Raw genomic sequence first — 20,619 nt, 5'->3', positions numbered from 1 at the left:
GATGTAGCATCGTGCAATGTGTGCATGTTGCAGTCACAATCACGTGGCACACTGTTGAATGTGAAAAAAAATCCAATGAAGATGGAGCAACGACACGGAACGCGGTACCCAGCTCCAGGTGCAGATAGCAAAGTGCTGCTTGAGGAAAGAACCCTGAACAGACACGTGGTGCGAAACTCCTTGCGTCAAGAGAGGAAATGCGGCGCTGAGGATAGGGCTGCAAATGCGGTTTAACTCCAGTGGACTTTAGTTTAACTCTAGTGGACTTTAGTTTAACTCCAGTGAACTTTTGTTTAACTCCAGTGAACCCTTGTTTAACTTCAGAGGACTTTAGTTTAACTCCAGTGGACTTTAGTTTAACTCTAGTGGACTTTAGTTTGACTCCAGTGAACTTTTGTTTAACTCCAGTGAACCCTTGTTTAACTCCAGTGAACCCTTGTTTAACTTCAGAGGACTTTAGTTTAACTCCAGTGAACTTTAGTTTAACTCCAGTGAACTTTTGTTTAACTCCAGTGAACTTTTGTTTAACTCCAGAGGACTTTAGTTTAACTCCAGTGAACTTTAGTTTAACTCCAGTGAACTTTAGTTTAACTCCAGTGAACTTTTGTTTAACTCCAGTGAACTTTTGTTTAACTCCAGAGGACTTTAGTTTAACTCCAGTGAAGTATTAACTCCAGTGAACTTTAGTTTAACTCCAGTGAACTTTTGTTTAACTCCAGTGAACTTTTGTTTAACTCCAGAGGACTTTAGTTTAACTCCAGTGAACTTTAGTTTAACTCCAGTGAACTTTAGTTTAACTCCAGTGAACTTTTGTTTAACTCCAGTGAACTTTTGTTTAACTCCAGAGGACTTTAGTTTAACTCCAGTGAAGTATTAACTCCAGTGAACTTTAGTTTAACTCCAGTAGACTTTGGTTTAACTCCAGTGGACTTTAGTTTAACTCCAGTGGACTTTTGTTTAACCCCAGTGAACTTTTGTTTAACTCCAGAGGACTTTAGTTTAACTCCAGTGAACTTTAGTTTAACTCCAGTGAACTTTTGTTTAACTCCAGTGAACTTTTGTTTAACTCCAGAGGACTTTAGTTTAACTTCAGTGAAGTATTGTTTAACTCCAGTGAACTTTAGTTTAACTCCAGTAGACTTTAGTTTAACTCCAGTGGACTTTAGTTTAACTCCAGTGAACTTTAGTTTAACTCTAATGAAACTCAAGTCCACCAATCATTTCCATGACGATGCAAAATGTGAGCTGCCAGGTAGGAAAGCATCTTCGCCTTTCCGATGAAGCCTTCCTCGCCACCCGTCCCTCGAGGGAGAAGTCCAAGAGCCCCAATATTAGTGTGAGGCAAAATGATTGGTTAGAAACCAGATTTTTTTTTCAACCCACACCTCAACTGCTCCCATTGGTTGGACAAGTAAATGGAAGTTCATGATGAAAAAAGTACACAATCAAACGAAGCTACTTTTCTCTGCAGATGGAATCGGTCCAAATTGGTCTGTGGTCAACCTGGCTCACCATTAACAAGGTCAAGGCTCTGCAGATTACATCTAGGTGAGGTCTCCTCGATAAAGGAGGTGGCTGAACGTGCTCATTACAAATCCTGGGACATTGTGCCAAATACAACAGGTTCCCAAACGTGTGAGGGGGGTTCAAATTTGACCGGAACCTTTGTTTATAAGTGTCACTAACTCGTCGTGGAAGATCGGCGTATCAAACACGACCACCACTAACGCGCATTTATGAAGTTGAGAACCTGAGATAAGTCAAAATGAAATATTCAAATTTTCCTGAGATAGGATGTGGAGGTGGGGATAGAGTTAGAGTTCTTCTGGGTACACTGAGTGGTTTGCCATTACCTTCCCAGCAGGTGGTTATACCGGGCTGTTTGCCATCCCTCTCCCAGCAGTAGTATTCACCTACTCTTCGCGAAGAACACCGTGGGATCTTTAACGTCCACCAACAACTGTAGTTCGTTCGTAGTAATCGTCCCAGGGATGGTTTCTTGTATCATCATAATGTTTTTCTTTCTCAATCCCGTTGCTAAAATCATCACTGGTCCAATGTCAGTGCTCTTCAGCTTCCAGGATCTTATGACTTCATTTTTGAGATCCAGGGGTGTGTTCAGTGACCAAGTTTCTTGTAGAGCACTCGCCAAGTGGCTTCTACTTATTCTTCTCGTGTCGCTACATCTTCCTCAACCAGTGCGAGACGCAAGCTTGAAAACCTCCAGGTCATCTGGTCTGCATGGCTCTGGCAGTAGAGGGTAGGCGAGGAGGTGCTCCATTGTTTGGAGGAGCTTCTGCACAGTCGCATCGGTGATTGTCATTTGTGTCATCGCCTCACATCTGCATTAAGGCCTTACATCTTCCGACTCCCACACGAAGGCGATTAAGGCATCGCCAGATTTGCCATGGCTCGCTTGCTCCTTGTGGTAGGGACTCGTTAGGGATGAAAGATAATTTGTGAGGTCGAGCTTTGAGTTGTCTGGACCAGGCCTCTATCCTGTGAGTGGGGATGTTTTCTTTCAGGGGCTGGACATCGTGGAGTAATCTGCTCCTTGATTTGAACCTCTTTTTGGCTGGTTCGTGTTGGTACAGAAGATGGTGACGATCTAATTCCTGCTTGGTTCGTTCTACACAGGAGGTGAATGTCTTCTGGTTGATGGTGGAGCAACGTCGCATGGAAGGTACAGGTCGTCCACACATGCCAATTTGGCACTATGTTCACGAAATAATATGATTCGGTCGATGTTTCCGCATCTTCTCCCCAGTCCCCACGTCATCCTTTTGGCGGACTTGTCCTCTGCAACGACCTCCTTCCACTCGACCTTTGCTAGGCCATGTGGTTGGGGGTCGCCGAGGGGCTGCGTCTCTCAGAATGGATGGTGCGGGTCGGGGTTCTCGGCCTCAGGTCACAGATGGTGAAGTGGCCCGATGGTGAAGAGGTCAGTCAGTGGGGGGTCCTCATGGGCCTCCTGCTTCCCTGGCCAATCCTCAACATCATCCACTGCTGGTGGGCACCATAACATCTGCGAGACAAACCGTAGGGCACCTAATCATTCACTTACAGGAGATTTGTCTCCTATCTTGTTTTTTGCACGTTATTTTATTGGATGTTAGGGCGTATCCATGCCCTTGCTCATTGATGAGGTTACTTCGTGGATGCAGGGCATGACAATTAAATAGGAGGGGGCAGTGAAGAAAGGCCGTCACCCTGGAAGATCCCGCGTCGTATCTTCATTCCTGGTATTTCGATCTTTCCTGCCACATGCTGGAGTATTAATGTGGTATTCCAAAGTTCCATGGCTTTCTCAACCAGTTTGAATAGTTGGGGGTTGTTCTTGTACATTTGCATGTATTTTATCATCCATGAATGTGGGACGCTGGGAAAAGCTTTTTTTTATAGTCTATAAAAGCTGTGGACAATTTGGTTCTCCTCGTTTTACAAGTTGTACCCCACGCACGTGAAGCAAAGAGCGGGGTTAAGTTAAGCAATTGTTAAGTTAAAAGAAAGTTAAGCAATTGATTCTTGTCCGTCTGTATGTCTGTCTTATTAGCTTATGATCAAGGAACAACTTATTTAAATTGAATGTTATATTTTGAACATGAATACGAAAACAAATCTGCCGTTTAGCAGCAATGTGTCTCTGAATTTGTCCCAGTCGCACGTGTGCAGAGAAGAGTGAGATTTTTCTTTTTGACTCCTGGCAGACTCCGACCTGCCTGACAGTCAAAACAAAATTGAAAATTATTCTAAACAGAAAAACTTGCTGTTTATAAGGAGGTTATAAAGGACACAAACAACAGGCACATGAACTAATATAACGTGTTAGATAAGGTGGTGTAATAGACACTGTGTCAATGGCGGTAAAACCGGAATTAATTTATTGATGCGACTTTTACAATCTTTATTTTATTTCAATTGAATCATACTAGCGCGTATGGTATATGTGTGTATGAATATGAATCGTACATGGGTGGCCGTATGTGCGTGTCCGTACGTGAAAAAAAAACTTTCAAAGCGCGTGCCAGAAACAACAACCACACAGGCCGTTCCTTCGCTCTTGCATGTCCGTACGTGCAAAAAAAAAAAAACTTTCAAACAACCACACAGGCCGTTCCTTCGCTCTCGTAAACAACGACTGGATTGGGGCATTGTGTTTATCTATAAATGCGCATAAGAAATTGAGGAATTATTAGAATACAGTAAGTCATCACTATCCGGAAGTCCGTACGTTGTAAGCCGTAATGGGGAACGCGGCTGAGAATCTCTTCCCCATTGGCCACGCCTACGCAGCAACGAGTCCTGTCATTGGTTTGGTAAATAAATGGCCATAACTTGGGAACCACTTGTCCGATTAATATCAAACCTTGAAAAGGCACATCCTCAGGTCCCCAGCAATATACCTGGCAAGTTTCAATTAGATCGGACCAGCGGTTGTCGAGAAACGGTGGTCGCAGACACACACAGACACACAGATTGCTGGAATTATAGATAGATACTTGACCATTGCAGAACACAAATCGCCTGTCACAATAATCCAAAAACCTCCAGTTTTGCACTACTTGGGCATGTTCTATAATCTCGAGGGTGGTGTATAAGGGTGCTAAACATCAGGATTCTTTTTTAAACGATCTTTAAAATCATTATCTGTTAAAATCAAAATTGCAGTACCCGCTTGAACATTGCGTGGGGTATCGTGCTCTATGAACTCTCTACTTTAGTGTGGCCTTGTTGAAATCGAGTGTCGACGTCTACTCACCGCTAAGGGTTGATGACTTCGTCCAGTCTGAGCACATTTCCACGACAATGTAAATAGTGAGCTGCCAGGCAACAAAGCCGAGTCACACTTCCGTTAAAGCCCCCCTCAACACCCGTCCCCCGAGGGGGAGGAGCAAGAGCCTGATAGTAGTGTGGGGCAAAATGATTGGTTAGAAACCAGATTTTTTTTTTAAACATTCCAACACGACTGCCATTGGTTGGACAAGGAAATGGAACATAGTTCATGATGTAAAAGTACAAACAATTGGTACCGATGAAAAGTACACGACAGTCTATTGTTCCGTAGCACCTTTGTTTACAACCCTTCTGTTCTGCCACTCGGCCTCCTTGTTGTGTGAGGTGGTGGCACATCGTTTCTCTGATTATTCCTGTTAAAAGTTTGTTTGTTGTTGGTCGACATGTTATTCGTCTGTATTTGTGAGGTTGTTGGGTTTCTTCAAATTTTGGGATGAGGATGGTGCTACGCACCCGGAATCGAAATTATGTGAGCCATTCATCCATTACCTCCTCCCCTTGGATAAGTTCATTGAATGCTCGAGCGTAGTGAACCTGGAGAGCATCCAATTGCTCGAGCCAGAAGTCCAGAATCGTGTGTGTGTGTGTGTGTGTGTGTGTGTGTGTGTGTGTGTGTGTGTGTGTGTGTGTGTGTGTGTGTGTGTGTGTGTGTGTGTGTGTGTGTGTGTGTGTGTGTATGCGTGCTTTCTTTGACATCTGTACAATTCCATACCCCTATGACAATCTCCAACAGATTTGCATACGTGCTGGGGATACCCAGGTCACGGGATGAGCATTTTTTTAAATCCCAAAAGACCCTTCTCCCCAGATAGCAGGGAAACTATCTGTATGTATGTATGTATGTATGTATGTATGTGTACATCTGAAAATCACAGAAAAGAAAACGGCTCGCCCAATTTCCACCAAATTTTACAGATTTTCTTGGGGTTCCATAGGTCAGGTCATAGGCACCCACCCACCCACTGCCACCCCCCCCCCCTTCCACACTAATTCACTGAATGCATGTGTGTACGTCCAAAAATCACAGAACAACTAGATGGTATTCAGATAATACATACCCTGCATAGTCGTGAGAAGGACTTGATGCAAGCCAACTCTTTTGTTTTTAAAGGTTTTTTTTCCTTTGATCCAATATGATCCCTGTGACCGATGACGTCATCTTTATCAAACCATATTTCCCATGGGAAGTTGATCAATTAGTTAAATTTTGCATTCATCGGTTAAGCGGTTTCTCCTATGAAGATTTTCAAAGATTTTTTTTTCCCCTTAGATCCAATATGGCTGCCAGACCGCGTGACACATGACGGTCATTTTTATGAAAATCCTGTTCAAATTTCCAAAGAATCGGATGAAAATTGAAGATTTCAGAAATTTGGTCCATGTTGACCTCAAAAGAGTGACCGTTATATCACACGGTCATGTAACACGTGGTAAAGTTTCAATTTCGTCCGGTGAATGGTTTTCGATGTACGCTCTCAACAAAATGCAGACACGTACGACATACGTGTACGACAAACATACGTACGTACACTACCGATCGCTTCACCCTGCTTTTCACTTCGTGAGCACAGGGTAACAAACAACAACATGAAACGAAGGAGAAACTGACCTCAAACAAAGAAATTAGGCCATTTGGCGCATCATTGCCGTGTTGCACTCTCGGGAAATTTTTTTGCGACAGATTCAAACATCAGTCTCGTTGAAGTTTTGCTGAAGTCGAACTATCCCAATCATGATCGGGTGACCCAAATTGTAAGTTGAGTGACTCTCTCCACCACGGGGGGTGGGGGAAGTGGGGGGGGGTGGAGGGGGATACCCGACATACGACGCTACATTTCCCAAAGCGCAATTTCAGGTTTTTACATCAATTTGATTGAGTATTTTTTTTTTTAATAAAGTAGTGACGTTAACCTTCGTCATGTGAAAATAACGCGGTACAGCAAACGTCGGGCAAATTGGCCCATGGGTTTGTCAACGTATAAGGAACAAACAAACGTGCTCTTATAAATCTGTAAATCACAGACGTCCTTCACAGGACATCATCCACACACTGAGAAGTCGACGATCTGTCACTTCAAACAGGGTGGACGTTTTATTTAAGCAATAAAATTTCATCAAACGGTGTCGACCGTTTTCTCGCCGCCATCTTGGTTTTCAGCACGTGCTTTTACGCGGGAAACATGTGATTTGCGCAGATCGATGAATAACTCTGTAAATACAAATTCCTTCAAGATTATTCGCCGGCACACTGTTTGAAACAAGAGTCGGTTTAAATTTGAACCGTCCTCGGACAATTCGAACATTTCCTCTCGAGCTTGCAAGGTGGTCGTGAGATGAAGGCCTCGCAATCCTGTGACCTTGAACCCCCCAGCAGTCCATTCTTTTGCACATGCGGAAAAAAAAAACATGGAATGACTGCCAGGACAGGATCAGCTGGCTGTATGGGGGCGTGAAGACCCGGTCCACGCTGCTGAGTGTACGTAGTTGGTGCTTTCTTTTGCATCTCCCATGAAGTGCGTTGCAATAACTGCAGTGACGACCCACATTCTGCATCAGTGACAATCTCCAGAAAATTAACCATTGGAAGTTCTGATCAATCTCCTCTTCCTCTTGTCACGAAGATGGCCTCGGAATGCTTTCAAATTCCAGGAATCTAAAGCACGAATATTACAATCTCAGCAGAATGGAGAAATCCGTCAAAGTTCGACCCATCAGTGTCGCGTGGGTCCCTTTCGACCTGTCCGTGATGTTGAACATTGCATGTGGTGAGGCCTTGTGCTCAGGAATTCTAATTGAGGGTTTTCGTTTTGCAGTCACACTCCAGAGGAGCTAAATCTCTAAGTGGTAAAAATGTTGGGATTTGGACCCACCCGGAATCCAACGCCTCGTCGCGGAAACCATTCCATTGGATTCTTCTCGAGCTGTCCATTCATGATAAATGACGGACCCTGTACATTTGTGACCACGGATCCGAAACTACCCAAGCACGTGCTTTCGATGTCGACTTGTTGAGCCAAGCCGTGCTCTGCAGGGGGCGACGTTTCTCAGCGAAGCAAGGAGCGAGGAGGTGGGGGTGGGCGGACGGAGACGCTGGTGTGCGAAAGATCCGGGAAGAGGGTGGGGGGAGGGGGAGGGAGAGAGGAGAGGCAGGGTCGGTGTGGCCGAGGGAGCTAGAGTTTTACGTCTGCGGGGAGCCAGGACATTCGGGAGGAAGCCCGCTCTACCAACGGACTTTCTCATACGACCCACTCTTCAAGCCAAGTAGGCTAAAGAGACGGAGGCCAGCACGGCCAGGCAGGTGTACCTGCCTAATCGTTCCCTTCCAGGACTGAGTCTCACCCCATGTCCAGCGTGCGAGGAGTCATGCTCACCAGACTTGCTGTGGCGGCTCTGTTGGTGCTAACCATGCACGCAGCCACATGCATCGCCATCCGCTGGCTGTGAGTGATCGACTGGTCCTCTTTTCGGGTCGACAAAGTCGGATTATCTGAAATTCCGGGCGGTTAATGCCGAAACCCTCGTTAAGAGCAATGGGGATAAGGAGAGGCACGGTGCGACGAATAATGCTGTAAAGACCTTGTGGAGGTCTCTCCCACTAAATCCACCCCTTCTCCTTTCTTCCCTGACCAGCGCCATTGCGGACACAGACTATCCATGGAACCACACCGCCCAGTGCCGCTCCGTGCCAGGCCTGCTGGGTGCGCAGATACGCTTTTGCCGGGATGCCCTCGAACTCATGCCAGTGTTTGCAGCTTCTGCTCGGTCTACACGCCGGACATGCGAGAAAACTTTCTCCAACATGCGCTGGAACTGCTCGTCGGTGCGTCAAGCACCCTCTTTTGCACCGGACCTCGAACGGGGTGAGTTCGTGATGAAAACACACCGTCTATCCAATGTTTGAGGAACTATCCCATTGTCAGAGCAGAATCAATGATGGAACCGTTGTTCATTGTTCTTTCCCATTGTTAGAACAATTGATGTTGGAACCATTGTTCATTGTTCTTTCCCATTGTTAGAACAATTGATGTTGGAACTGTTGGTCATTGTTCTTTCCAATTGTTAGAACAAGATTGATATTGGAACTGTTGGTCATTGTTCTTTCCCATTGTGAGAACAACATTGATGGTGAAACTGTTGTTCATTTTTTCTTTCCCATTGTCAGAACAATCGATATCGGAACTGTTGTTCATTGTTATTTCTCATTGTTAGAACAATCGATGGTGGAACTGTTGTTCATTGTTCTTTCGCATTGTTAAAACAATCAATGTTGGAACTGTTGTTCATTGTTATTTCCCATTGTTAAAACAATCAATCGTGGGACTATTGTTAATTGTTCTTTGTAATATCACAAATCACCAGATCAGTTGCATTTTTATTTACAAAAAAAAAAAAAAAAAAAAAACCCTTTCATTGTGAAATATCTTCCCTCCTCCCTCTCCCAATAAATTATAATTGTTACACCCAAGCACTCAGCTCTAAATAGCACTGTGTAACCCCATTATTTTCAAGCCCTACAATTTCACCAGTGTGGGATAGCCGTCTCACGCTGCACAGATGTTTCAAAGTTGAATGTCGTTACTTGGTTTCCGAACCCGATTCGGAGCAGAACCCATACACAAGGAACTTCACGATGGGTTTATAGGATTATAAAGAATGATAGTAAAGTGCAGGAAGCAAGAGTAAAACCCCCAAAACGATGCATATCGTTTACCTCCTTCCTCTTTCGTGTGCAGCACATGGCTGTGGATATCATCATGGGCTGGACAGAATACTACCGGATTATAGTTTTCCGTTAAAATAAGATATAAATTGCAAAATAAAGAAATAATTTGCAGCACATTTATTATTATTATTATTATTATTATTATTATTATTATTATTATTATTATTATTATATTGATCCTTTCTTCACCAGTATGCACCATTGTGGATTTCAGCATCAAACTCATTAAGTGTTTTCCGTTTGAAGGAATTTAAGGATCAAAACTTTCGAAGCAACCTCTTTCTTTAAACCACTGCGACCCTTGTCTCTCCCCACCCCCCCCCACCCTTTTCCTTCGTGTTTCCTTAACCTTGAACTCATTTTCTCGAAGGTGAGACCTCGCCAATTGAACTTTTATGAGATCAGTAGTGTTGGTCATGTGAAGTCCGCTGTTCCCATCACACATCTCCGCCATCCGCGCCCCTTCCTGCTGGAAAGACTCGAGTCGGAGTGGATCGGAGCACCCCCTGTAATTATGCTCATAAACCCCCCTACCTCCATCCCTCTCCCTTCCCAGGAACCCGTGAGTCCGCCTTCGTACACGCACTATCTGCTGCCGCTACGAGCTACGCGGTCGCGAGAGCGTGTGCTGCTGGAGACCTTAACTCTTGTTCGTGCGCACCCATGCCAGGGGTTGCTCCATCTCCTGGTTTCCGCTGGGGGGGTTGCGGTGACAACTTGCGCTTCGGTCTGCTCAAGGGTGGCCTGTTCGCCGATGCAGCGCTGCACGTACGGCGGAAGGGAAACTCGAGAGGCACCAAGCTCATGAATCTTCACAACAACCTGGTCGGACGCACGGTGAGGGTTGCTCCTGAATGGTTCCTGGGGTATTCGGGACAATCCATTGGGAAAGCGATGCATACTAGTCAGTGGTTTTCAAGGGAACGTTCATCCACAGATAAACGAAGATCGTTAACAGTAAACGCTAACACCGCCTCCGCCCCCCTTCCATGCCACCCTTCCGAATCCCAACATCAGATGCTGCTCCAGACCGTGGAGACCAAATGCAAGTGTCATGGAATCTCGGGATCGTGCTCAGTACGCACGTGCTGGAAGGGAGCAAGTGAACTGGCCACCATCGCTGCGACCCTCAAGATGCGCTACATGTCTGCGAGCAAGGTCGTCCGACGGCGTGTGGGATCTCGCAAGCAGTTTGTGCCCAAGGACATGGACCTCCGGCCCATCCGCAAGGAGGAACTCATCTACATGGCCGGATCCCCAGACTACTGTTCACACAGCGCTGAGATGGGATCTGATGGCACACAGGGAAGGTGCGAGACAAGCGTGGAGGAGGCACGTGTGGGGGTCGTTAGGGGGCGCCCGAGTCCCAAGCTCCACCACAACAACGTGCAGCAAACAACCTTGAAATAATGGTTAAAATTTCATAACAATGGTTAAAATTTCACAACAATAGTAAAAATTACGACACTCAGTAGAGCGCATACCTCCACCAGGCTGAACAGTTTACGTTTTGTATCCCACTGATAGGGCAGATCTACATCCACACCTTAACCAAAATCGAATCAGATTGTTGTCACCTACCCAACTCATCGACCAAATTTTGTCATCATCCATCCACAACGTTTTGAGATGTCATACTACAAATAGTTTTGGTCTCGTCTTTCAATGGTGAAGAATCACTTAAAAAAAAATTTTTTTAACTTCTCCTATCCAGATACAGATCTGGATCTTCACCAAAATCGAATCAATTCGTCGTGGTCACACACCCAACAACGCAACAACATCAAGTTTCTTCCGAATCCGTCCACAACTCTGACAGATCCCATGCTCACAGAAAAACAAATAAACACACAGGGGTGAAAACAACTTTCGGTGGCGGAAGTAATTACACAACAATGGTTAAAATTTCACAACAACAATGGTAAAAATTACACAACATTCGTTAAAATTATACAGAAAAAATAGTCAAATTACACAACAACAATAGTTAAAATTACACATCAACACGAGTTTAAATTACACAACAACAATAGTTAAAATTACACATCAACACGAGTTTAAATTACACAACAACAATAGTTAAAATTACACATCAACACGAGTTTAAATTACACAACAATAGTTAAAATTACACATCAACACGAGTTTAAATTACACAACAATAGTTAAAATTACACATCAACACAAGTTTAAATTACACAACAATAGTTAAAATTACACATCAACACAAGTTTAAATTACACAACAACAATAGTTAAAATTACACATCAACACGAGTTTAAATTACACAATTAAATTACACAATAATAGTTAAAATTACACATTAACACGAGTTATAATTACACAAAAACAATAGTTAAAATTACACATCAACACGAGTTTAAATTACACAACAATAGTTAAAATTACACATCAACACGAGTTTAAATTACACAACAACAGTTAAAATTACACAAAAACACGAGTTTAAATTACACAACAATAGTTAAAATTACACATCAACACGAGTTTAAATTACACAAAAACAATGGTTAAAATCACACAACAGTTAAAATTGCACAATTAAATGACACAACAATGGTTAAAATTACATAACAATGTTTAAAATTACACAACAATGTTTAAAATGAAACAACAGTTAAAATTACACAACACGAGTTGAAATTACACAATTAAATGACACAATAGTTAAAATCACACATCAACACGAGTTATAATTACACAAAAACAATAGTTTAAATTACACAACAATAGTTAAAATTACACAACAGTTAAAATTACATAATGGTTAAAATTACACAACATTCGTTAAAATTACACAATTAAATGACACAACAATGGTTAAAATTACACAACAATGTTTAAAATGACACAACAGTTAAAATGACACAACACGAGTTAAAATTACACAACAATTAAATTACACAACAACAATGGTTACAATTACACAATAGTTAAAATTACACAATTAAATTACACAACAACATTGGTTAAAATTACATAACATCATTAGCTAAAATGATACACCATTGGCTAAAAACTGACTACCTAATGTAACTATACTACCGAATGTTACTAGCGAACGCAGTTATTTTAAACTACATAAGGTGGTTAGTTCAAATGACAAAAGGTTAATTTAAACTATATAACGTGTTTAGTTCAAATGACTCTAGGTTAGTTTAAACTAAATAATGTGGTTCGTTCAAATAACAAGGTTACTTTAAAACGAAATAACAAGGTTACTTTAAACTGCATAATATGGTTAGTTCAAATGACAAAATATTCATTCAAACTACATAACCCGATTGGTTGAAAATAAATAACCGAAGTTACTTTAAACGACATAACGTGATTAGTTCAAATGGCACGAGGTTACTTTAAATTACATAACGTGGTTACTTCAAATGACACAAGGTTAGTTTAAGCTAAATAATGAGGTTACTCTAAACTCCATAACCCGGTAATTTTAAACAACATAACGCTGTTAGTTTAAACTAAATTACGAGTTTACTTTTTTAAAAAAAATACATAATGCAGTTAGTTCAAATGACGCAAGATTAGTTTTACCTCCATAACAGGTAAAGTTCAAATGACATGAGGTTAGTTTAAACTACATAAACCAGTTAGTTTAAACTGGATAACAAGGTTACTTTAGACTACATAACGTGGTTAGTTCAAATGACACAAGGTTAATTTAAACTACATAACCCAGTTAGTTTAAACTGGATAACAAGGTTACTTTAGACTACATAATGTGGTGAGTTAAAATGACACTAAGTTAGTTTAAACTACATTACACAGTTAGTTCAAATGACATGAGGTTTGTTTAAACTACATAACATGGTAAGTTTAAACTAAATAACATGGTCAGTTCAAATGACACTAAGTTAGTATAAACTACATAACCCAGTGAGTTTAAACGAGATAACAAGGTTACTTTAGACTACATAATGTGGTTAGTTCAAATGACTCTAGGTTAGTTTAAACTACATCTTCTCTTCTTCTTCTTTCGGCTGCTCCCGTTAGGGGTCGCCACAGCGGATCATCCGTATGATCCGCATAGTGATTTGGCACATGTTTTATGCCGGATGCCCTTCCTGACGCAACCCTGGTCGCCTCTTACGACACAGGGATAGTTTAAACTACATAACATGGTTAATTTCAACTCCATAATGTGGTTAGTTCAAATGACACTAAGTTAGTTTAAACTACATAATGCAGTTAGTTCAAATGACATGAGGTTTATTAAAACTATATAACACAGTAAGTTTAAACTAAATAACATAGTTAGTTCAAATGACACAAGGTTAGTTTAAACTACATGACCCAGTTAGTTTAAACTAGATAACAAGGTTACTTTAGCCAACATAACATGGTTAGTTCAAATGACTAGGTTCGTTTAAGCTACATAACCCAGTTAGTTTAAACTGGATAACAAGATTACTTTAGACAACATAACATGGTTAGTTCAAATGACACTAAGTTCGTTTAAACTACATAACACGGTGAGTTCAAATGACATGAGGTTTGTTTAAACTCCATAACATGGTTAATTTCAACTACATAACATGGTTAGTTCAAATGACACTAAGTTAGTTTAAACTACCTAACGCAGTTACTTCAAATGACATGAGGTTTGTTTAAACTACATAACACAGTAAGTTTAAACTAAATAACATGGTTAGTTCAAATGACACAAGGTTAGTTTAAACTACACAACCCAGTTAGTTTAAACTAGATAACAAGGTTACTTTAGACTACATAACGTGGTTAGTTCAAATGACTCTAGGTTAGTTTAAACTACATAACATGGTTAATTTCAACTACATAACATGGTTAGTTCAAATGACACTAAGTTAGTTTAAACTACATAATGCAGTTAGTTCAAATGACATGAGGTTTGTTTAAACTACATAACACGGTAAGTTTAAACTAAATAACATGGTTAGTTCAAATGACGCAAGGTTAGTTAAAACTACATAACACGGTTAGCTCAAATGACATGAGGTTTGTTTAAACTCCATAACATGGTAAGTTTAAACTAAATAACATGGTTCAAATGACACTAAATTAGTTTAAACTACATAACACGGTTAGTTCAAATGACATGAGGTTTGTTTAAGCTACATAACATGGTAAGTTTAAACTAAATAATGAGGTTACTTTAAACTACATCATATGGTTAGTTCAAATAACACGAGGTTAGTTTATACTACAACAATCGCTGTACTTTCAAATGTTTTAAGTCAGATGAAAACGGATATAAAAAATTTAAACCATTTATAATTGATAACGATGACAATACGAGGATTTTAAACTGCTCCATCACCTGGTCGAGTGTTGTATGAACGAGGGTAGTTCAGGTTTGACATGGACTATTTATTCTATCGATAATCGAAACGTACGGGGGGGGGGGGGGGTTGATGAAAAGTCACATATTCCTCAAGGTATACCCCCGATGCATGTACACACCTGTCCCATTGTATCCACCTATCCCGTCGACGTGAAGACGCCTCGGTGACATCTGCATAGAAACCTTAGGTACGGATATGCAGCCATTTCAGGACGCGTGCTTGGACAATTTTGTCATTGACAACCTTAACCTAATCAGTTAATAGTGCCCAGATGCTCTGAGGTAGTGGTCACACTGTCCAGGTAGTGTCGCGTGAGCATGACCACTGTGCTGTAAAGCAACGTTCTGAGAGAGCATTCGATGGAAGAGAAATCTTCTCCTGAATTGCCTCACCTGACCATGGACAGATAGCGGTACCCAGAGTGAACTGGGAAGTGACGTCACTCCTCCCAAGCTCAGCGGCTGTTTGCCTGAAGTCCGTTGCGTGTTGTCTCGTGTATTTGTCTGCAGCTGTGTGTACGTTTTGTGTTGCAGTTCCTCGCGGAGTCTTCCACACTGTAGAAAACAAAAAGCTTCCATCAGCATGTTGTGGATTAGTGGTGATGTCACTTCCGGTATAAATTTCAGGTGAACTGCTTTTAGGCTTTAAATATTGGAGCAACAATTCAGTTCATGGACCGGTATTTGTGTGTTTGTTTGTTTGTTTGTTTGTTTGTCACGCTACTCCTACAGTTCTGGGCTGATTACATCCACACTTGCTACACAGGAACAGCGTGACCCCAATTAATGTAGAGGGGTGTTTTTTTTATCTTTACCGGCGGTCTTGGGGGTGGGGGTGAAGTGGGAGGGGGGGGGTAGTGGAGGGCTTTACTTTGGTAAAGTTCACCAAAAATGGTTCACCAAAAAACAACCGACTAAGGATGTAAAAAGAGAAATCTGTACTTCAAATTGCTTTTGTCAGTGCCCAGTACAGCTCCTCTTTCATTGGATCTGGAAAGTTCATCTTACCCTCGTTTCGACCCCAAAAACGACATCGACAATGTCCGAGCGTCACGTGATATCCACGAAGGGGCTGCTGAGCACAGCAAGCCGCAATGTTCAAAAACCAATGAAATGTTTCTTTGTTGATATTGTCAGAAACCCGCTTTAGGAAAACCATTTCATTACCAAAGGCGAAATGGCGGGTTTTGCAGAATGTCAAGCAACTGTAGTTTAACAAAAAAAGAAGATCCTTGTTTCAATTATGTAATTAGTAAGGAATTTATATATATATATATATATATATATATATATATATATATATATATATATATATATATATATATATATATATGTATGCACACACACATGTGACGTTTTATTTATTTATTTATTTATTCTCACCTCTTGGGCTACTTTGAGTGTCTTCCTCGTCGACCCTTTTGAACCCCCTCGTGACGATGCAATGCGGTTTAGTTTACGGCTGTAATCTGTATTTTCATCACACACGTGCACGCCAGGTGCTACCAACGATACTTTTATCATGATCATAATAGTAACAGTAATAATAATAATATATATGCCCCAAGTTGCAATCACCCCCGGCAATCGCCAATTGTGACGTCACAGCGCAATCTCTGCATTCTCTAAGTGCATGGTTTACACCGCATGAGAGTAATGGGCACCACACCTTCGTCTATGACCTCATTTCCAACCGCACTGTCCAGGATCCCTCTCCAAAGCACCTCCATCCCTGTTATTAACACTCTTTACTAAAGCACCTGGTGTCGTAATTCCCTCTTCACCACCAAGCGCCTCTACTCACCGTGGGCCTGGGTGTTCGAGTCCAATTTCGCTTCTCCTAATCCCCCATATATCTCTCGGGCGACTCTGAGAGAGGTCGAGGGAAAACATGAAGATTGTTGGGGGTTAGGGGTTACATGTTAGCGTTTCTCCAGACCTGGCGATGTTCCCTTCTCCTATTCGAGTCAGACCAGGGTCATCATTTGGAATTCGACAAAATAAAGAAAATCAATGTTGAGAAAGGGAAGGTCAGGGAGGATGGTGGAGGGAGAGGAGGGTAGTGTGTGGTGTTTGGGAGAGAGTAGAGAAAGCAGGAAACAAGTTTGGGGGATACAAGGGGGCGGAATGCGAGGAAATGGGAGGGACATGAGCGGAGCATAAATAAATGGATATTGCATGGAGGGAAGGGGTCAAAGACTCTGTCATATACAGGACTTCATGTATATGTAAATTAATTAATAGTCGGCTGCTAGTTAGTAAATTGCTCTGTTGTGATGAACAAGTACAAAATATAACTATTACCCTATGCACGCGAATGGAAAACAATTGGTTCACTTTGTGTCTGTCTGTCTGTCTGTCTGTCTGTCCGTCCATCCGTCCGTCCACAAACGTCAGTTTTATATGATAGAGGAACAACTTCATTTCAATTGAATGTTTTATTTTGAACACGAATCGAAATAATGAATCAGAAAACAAACCTGTAATTTAAAGTACTTTGGCTCCGGATTGGTCCCGACCGCAAATGCGCAGAGAGGAGTGAGATCATATTTTAACTCTGCTTGCCTGGCAGTCAAACAAAATTGAAAATCATTCCAAATAGGAAACTTACTCTTTATAGCGACGTCATAAAGGACACAAACGACAAGCACGAAGAACTAATGCAACGCGTTAAATAAGGTGGCGTGAAAGAAGCTGCGTCAACGGCGGTAAACCTCAGAATGCTTTAAAATCTTTATTTTATTTAAATTCAATTAAATACTTCAACACGAGAACACAAATCGCCTGTTTGCTACTTTCAAAACCCTTGCGTTTAGCAGTACTTGGACAAAATATGACATCATCAGGACCAACCAATTTTTGCTGCTCGTAGACCCTGCCGATGTCCTTGTTTCTGAAGACTGCGCAGGGTAAGGTGTTCTATGAACTCTCTAGTTGTGGAAGGATTGCAGGTGGGATGGGGTTGCAGGGTGTTGGGGGTGTATACTCTGCGCGAACAGACAAGGCGTGCAGAAAATTGTAGGAATGTCTTAATTGGTATTCATGTTTGGCGATAGACCATGGTGTTCTCACGTCATCTTTTAACCTTGAAAGCATCTTCAGAGACACGGTGTGTGTCCGCTAGGTAGACCGAGAATAAAAACGAAACACTTGGAGGAACGTCTTTTATCGCCCGAGGCGATGACGTGAGCGAAGCAAAAATCCTCATAAATGGCCAAAGGACTAGAAATGGAAGAGGTGAAAAAAAACCAAACCTCTTCATTGTCGTTCATATTGAGGTAGCTCGAATGCTCCAGATAGAAAATCAGAGATTGAAAGCGGAACGCAACAGGGAAGCTGTTTGTACATATGGCTCGTGGATCTGGTCTCTGGGAAATTCGATGATGTACACCCACCTGATCATGTGCATACATCTCAGTAAATCAGACAAACGACGTGCAATTAACTCAAAAAAGGTCTTTTTGTGTCGCTGGAAGTGCAACTTGGGTTCTTCACACCATTCAATAGGCAGAGGGCTCCATCGGCCAAGTATCATTCTGAATGGGTCACAGGATGAGGGGAGATGGTGGAACTCGTCATTCAGGTTTTGAAGCTCCGCACACATGCTCTACCGATAAGATGGGTACCGTAGTCGGGAAGGTATAAAACCCTGAGATTTGTTGTTTTGTAAATGTGTTATTGTATCGGGGACCTTACCGTAAAATGCTAAAACTTCTCTCATCTTCACCCACATTTATGCCACTCTCACCTTGCCAGGCAATGCAACCGCACTTCACTGGGAAGTGACAGCTGCAACCTCATGTGCTGCGGTCGCGGGTACAACCCTTACACAGAAGAGCTGCTGGAGCGCTGTCACTGCAAGTACCACTGGTGTTGTTACGTGACGTGCAAGAAATGTCGCCGCACCGTGGAGAGATATGTGTGCAAGTAGTCCCACGTACTCGGTGTACTCTGGGAACGGCTCGATGGTTGGAGAAACCCTGCTTCAAGCCGACTCGGTTCAACATGCCGGTGCCTCGTGTGCAGGTACCGCCAGGCAGCCGGTCTGCTGGACTCTCACACAAGAGAAGAAAAGCTGCCATTTCTCTGCGTGGTAACCATGGCTTCAAGTGGCTGATCCCCTTTCTGACACCAAAGACAAAGTAAACAGGCAAAGCTCATGTCTCTGTCTCGATCTCTCACATGACCTGGATTTTAATAGGTAACCAGGTGACCTAACTTCTGATCAATCTCCACGATGCCAATCAGAAATATTCCATGGATGGGGAGAGCAGAGGACAGGTTGGGGGTTGGGAGTGGGGGGGAGGGGGCAGTGTTCTCTTATTCATTAAAAATGGGAGCATTTGGAGTTGAAAGCCGAAAAGCTGGGGAGATGGAGACCTTTACTTATTGTTGACGAAGCATCCACTCTGTAAGTCCTTGTTGAAAGGTCAATATGGATGATTTGTATGTAACGTATATAATTTGTGCACCAACTGTATACGATTTGTGTAATGATTTTTCTCCACATAGCGAAGTTTAAGCTTAAAGGCTGCCATGGCCCGAGTTCTGCTAGCGGAGTGTTGTTGCCGCGGAGACCGTGGGAGGGGACGGAATTAGCGTGAAATGGTGTTGAACAGCAGATGTTTGGGGAGCTGGGGTGGAGTGGACGAGTGGGTGGGGGTGGTTCTCAGAAAGAGAACGAGAACCAGCTCGTGGAGCCGGACAAAAGCACGATTAGCTCGGCCTTGGCACCAAGGGGCGCGATCCGGGCGAGAGAGGGGTCCGGATAATGGGCGTTTTGTTCAGGGCAGAGCGTCGGGCACCAGAGCATCCCCAAATTTGGAGGAGAGTATTGTGGGGGGGGGGGGTATTGTTGGATGAACTTTCTGCCTCGGGATTGCCGTGTACATAACGCGGATGGTATTCTCTTTATAATATAAACGTCTCGGCTGTGTCTCTCGAGCTTCCTCCTCCTCTGTCGATGGAGAGCCAGGCGGGGAATGTTTGTTCGAGTCCTGCATTCCGCGTCCGCTCAGGATTAACCGGATCCACGCCGAACCGCGGGAAAAACCCACCACGTTTCTTTATCGGATGACGTCACAGACACCCGCCGTGGGTGCTTTTCACCTTTTGAAAATACAGGTTCGAATTTGTTTTCAGTGTCCGCAGATCATTGCTCGTCTGCATTGTTTGTACACGTGCACTTCATTAAAACTGATGAATGTTGGCACGATTGGAAATAAAGGTAATGGGGGAGGGGTGCGGGGTAAAGAACAGCAGTGTGGGTAATGTGCTTCCAATTCCAATCCTGTTCTACTCACAGTGGGCAAAATGGTAACACACAACGGTAGTTAGAGCGATGTAGGGCGCATCGTTCGAATTACCACGGCACGACGTGGTTTGTGGTTTCAATGTGGTTGCAAACGAGCAAAGTACAGCGCACAATACAATAGGCAGGTGGATATAACTTCTCGGTTTAAAGGAGGTTCCAAACAAAAGTCACAAGGTCGTATTGTGACGTCACAAACGCTTTTGCATGTTTGTGTTGTTTCAGCTGTCTCAATTGTTCCACCTTCTCGGTGGGGTCGGCGGCGGAACGTTTATGACTGGTCTTTCACGAACTGGCTGGCCTGGCCTGACGTTCGATTCAAAGTGGTTTGTAATTCGTTCAGGGTGTCGGCGATAACTCCTGGAGTCTACACGAAATTAAGAGACCTATAACGTCCACAAACCAGTGCTTGCAGACGGGTCCTCCGGTTTAACGTCA

The 20,619-nt window shown here is 42.7% G+C and overlaps 1 protein-coding gene across 1 annotated transcript; it reads left to right on the top strand.

The window, feature by feature from the left end:
- The first annotated feature begins 7,928 nt into the window (after nt 1-7,928).
- WNT11 (Wnt family member 11) lies at nt 7,929-20,079 on the top strand. The gene is made up of 5 exons (XM_085860992.1): nt 7,929-8,234; nt 8,425-8,654; nt 10,074-10,354; nt 10,535-10,827; nt 18,627-20,079. Exons 1-5 carry the CDS (start codon nt 8,137-8,139, stop codon nt 18,799-18,801), a joined length of 1,077 nt encoding a protein of 358 aa, XP_085717118.1. The 5' UTR covers nt 7,929-8,136; the 3' UTR covers nt 18,802-20,079.
- Nucleotides 20,080-20,619: the final 540 nt, after the last annotated feature.

This window comes from Eptatretus burgeri, chromosome 17, assembly GCF_056783735.1.
Source record: "Eptatretus burgeri isolate ZD-2024b chromosome 17, Ebu_testis_v1, whole genome shotgun sequence".
NCBI lineage: Eukaryota > Metazoa > Chordata > Myxini > Myxiniformes > Myxinidae > Eptatretus > Eptatretus burgeri.
The sequence above is the reverse complement of the archived record's forward strand: the minus strand, read 5'-3'. Positions and strand labels throughout refer to the sequence as shown.

Excerpts from the sequence above, each read along its gene's own strand:
- WNT11 (XM_085860992.1), top strand. The coding sequence starts at position 8,137 with ATGTCCAGCGTGCGAGGAGTCATGCTCACCAGACTTGCTGTGGCGGCT. Across the intron at positions 8,235-8,424 it reads TGCATCGCCATCCGCTGGCT|CGCCATTGCGGACACAGACT; the intron begins GTGAGTGATCGA and ends TTCCCTGACCAG. Across the intron at positions 8,655-10,073 it reads TGCACCGGACCTCGAACGGG|GAACCCGTGAGTCCGCCTTC; the intron begins GTGAGTTCGTGA and ends CTCCCTTCCCAG.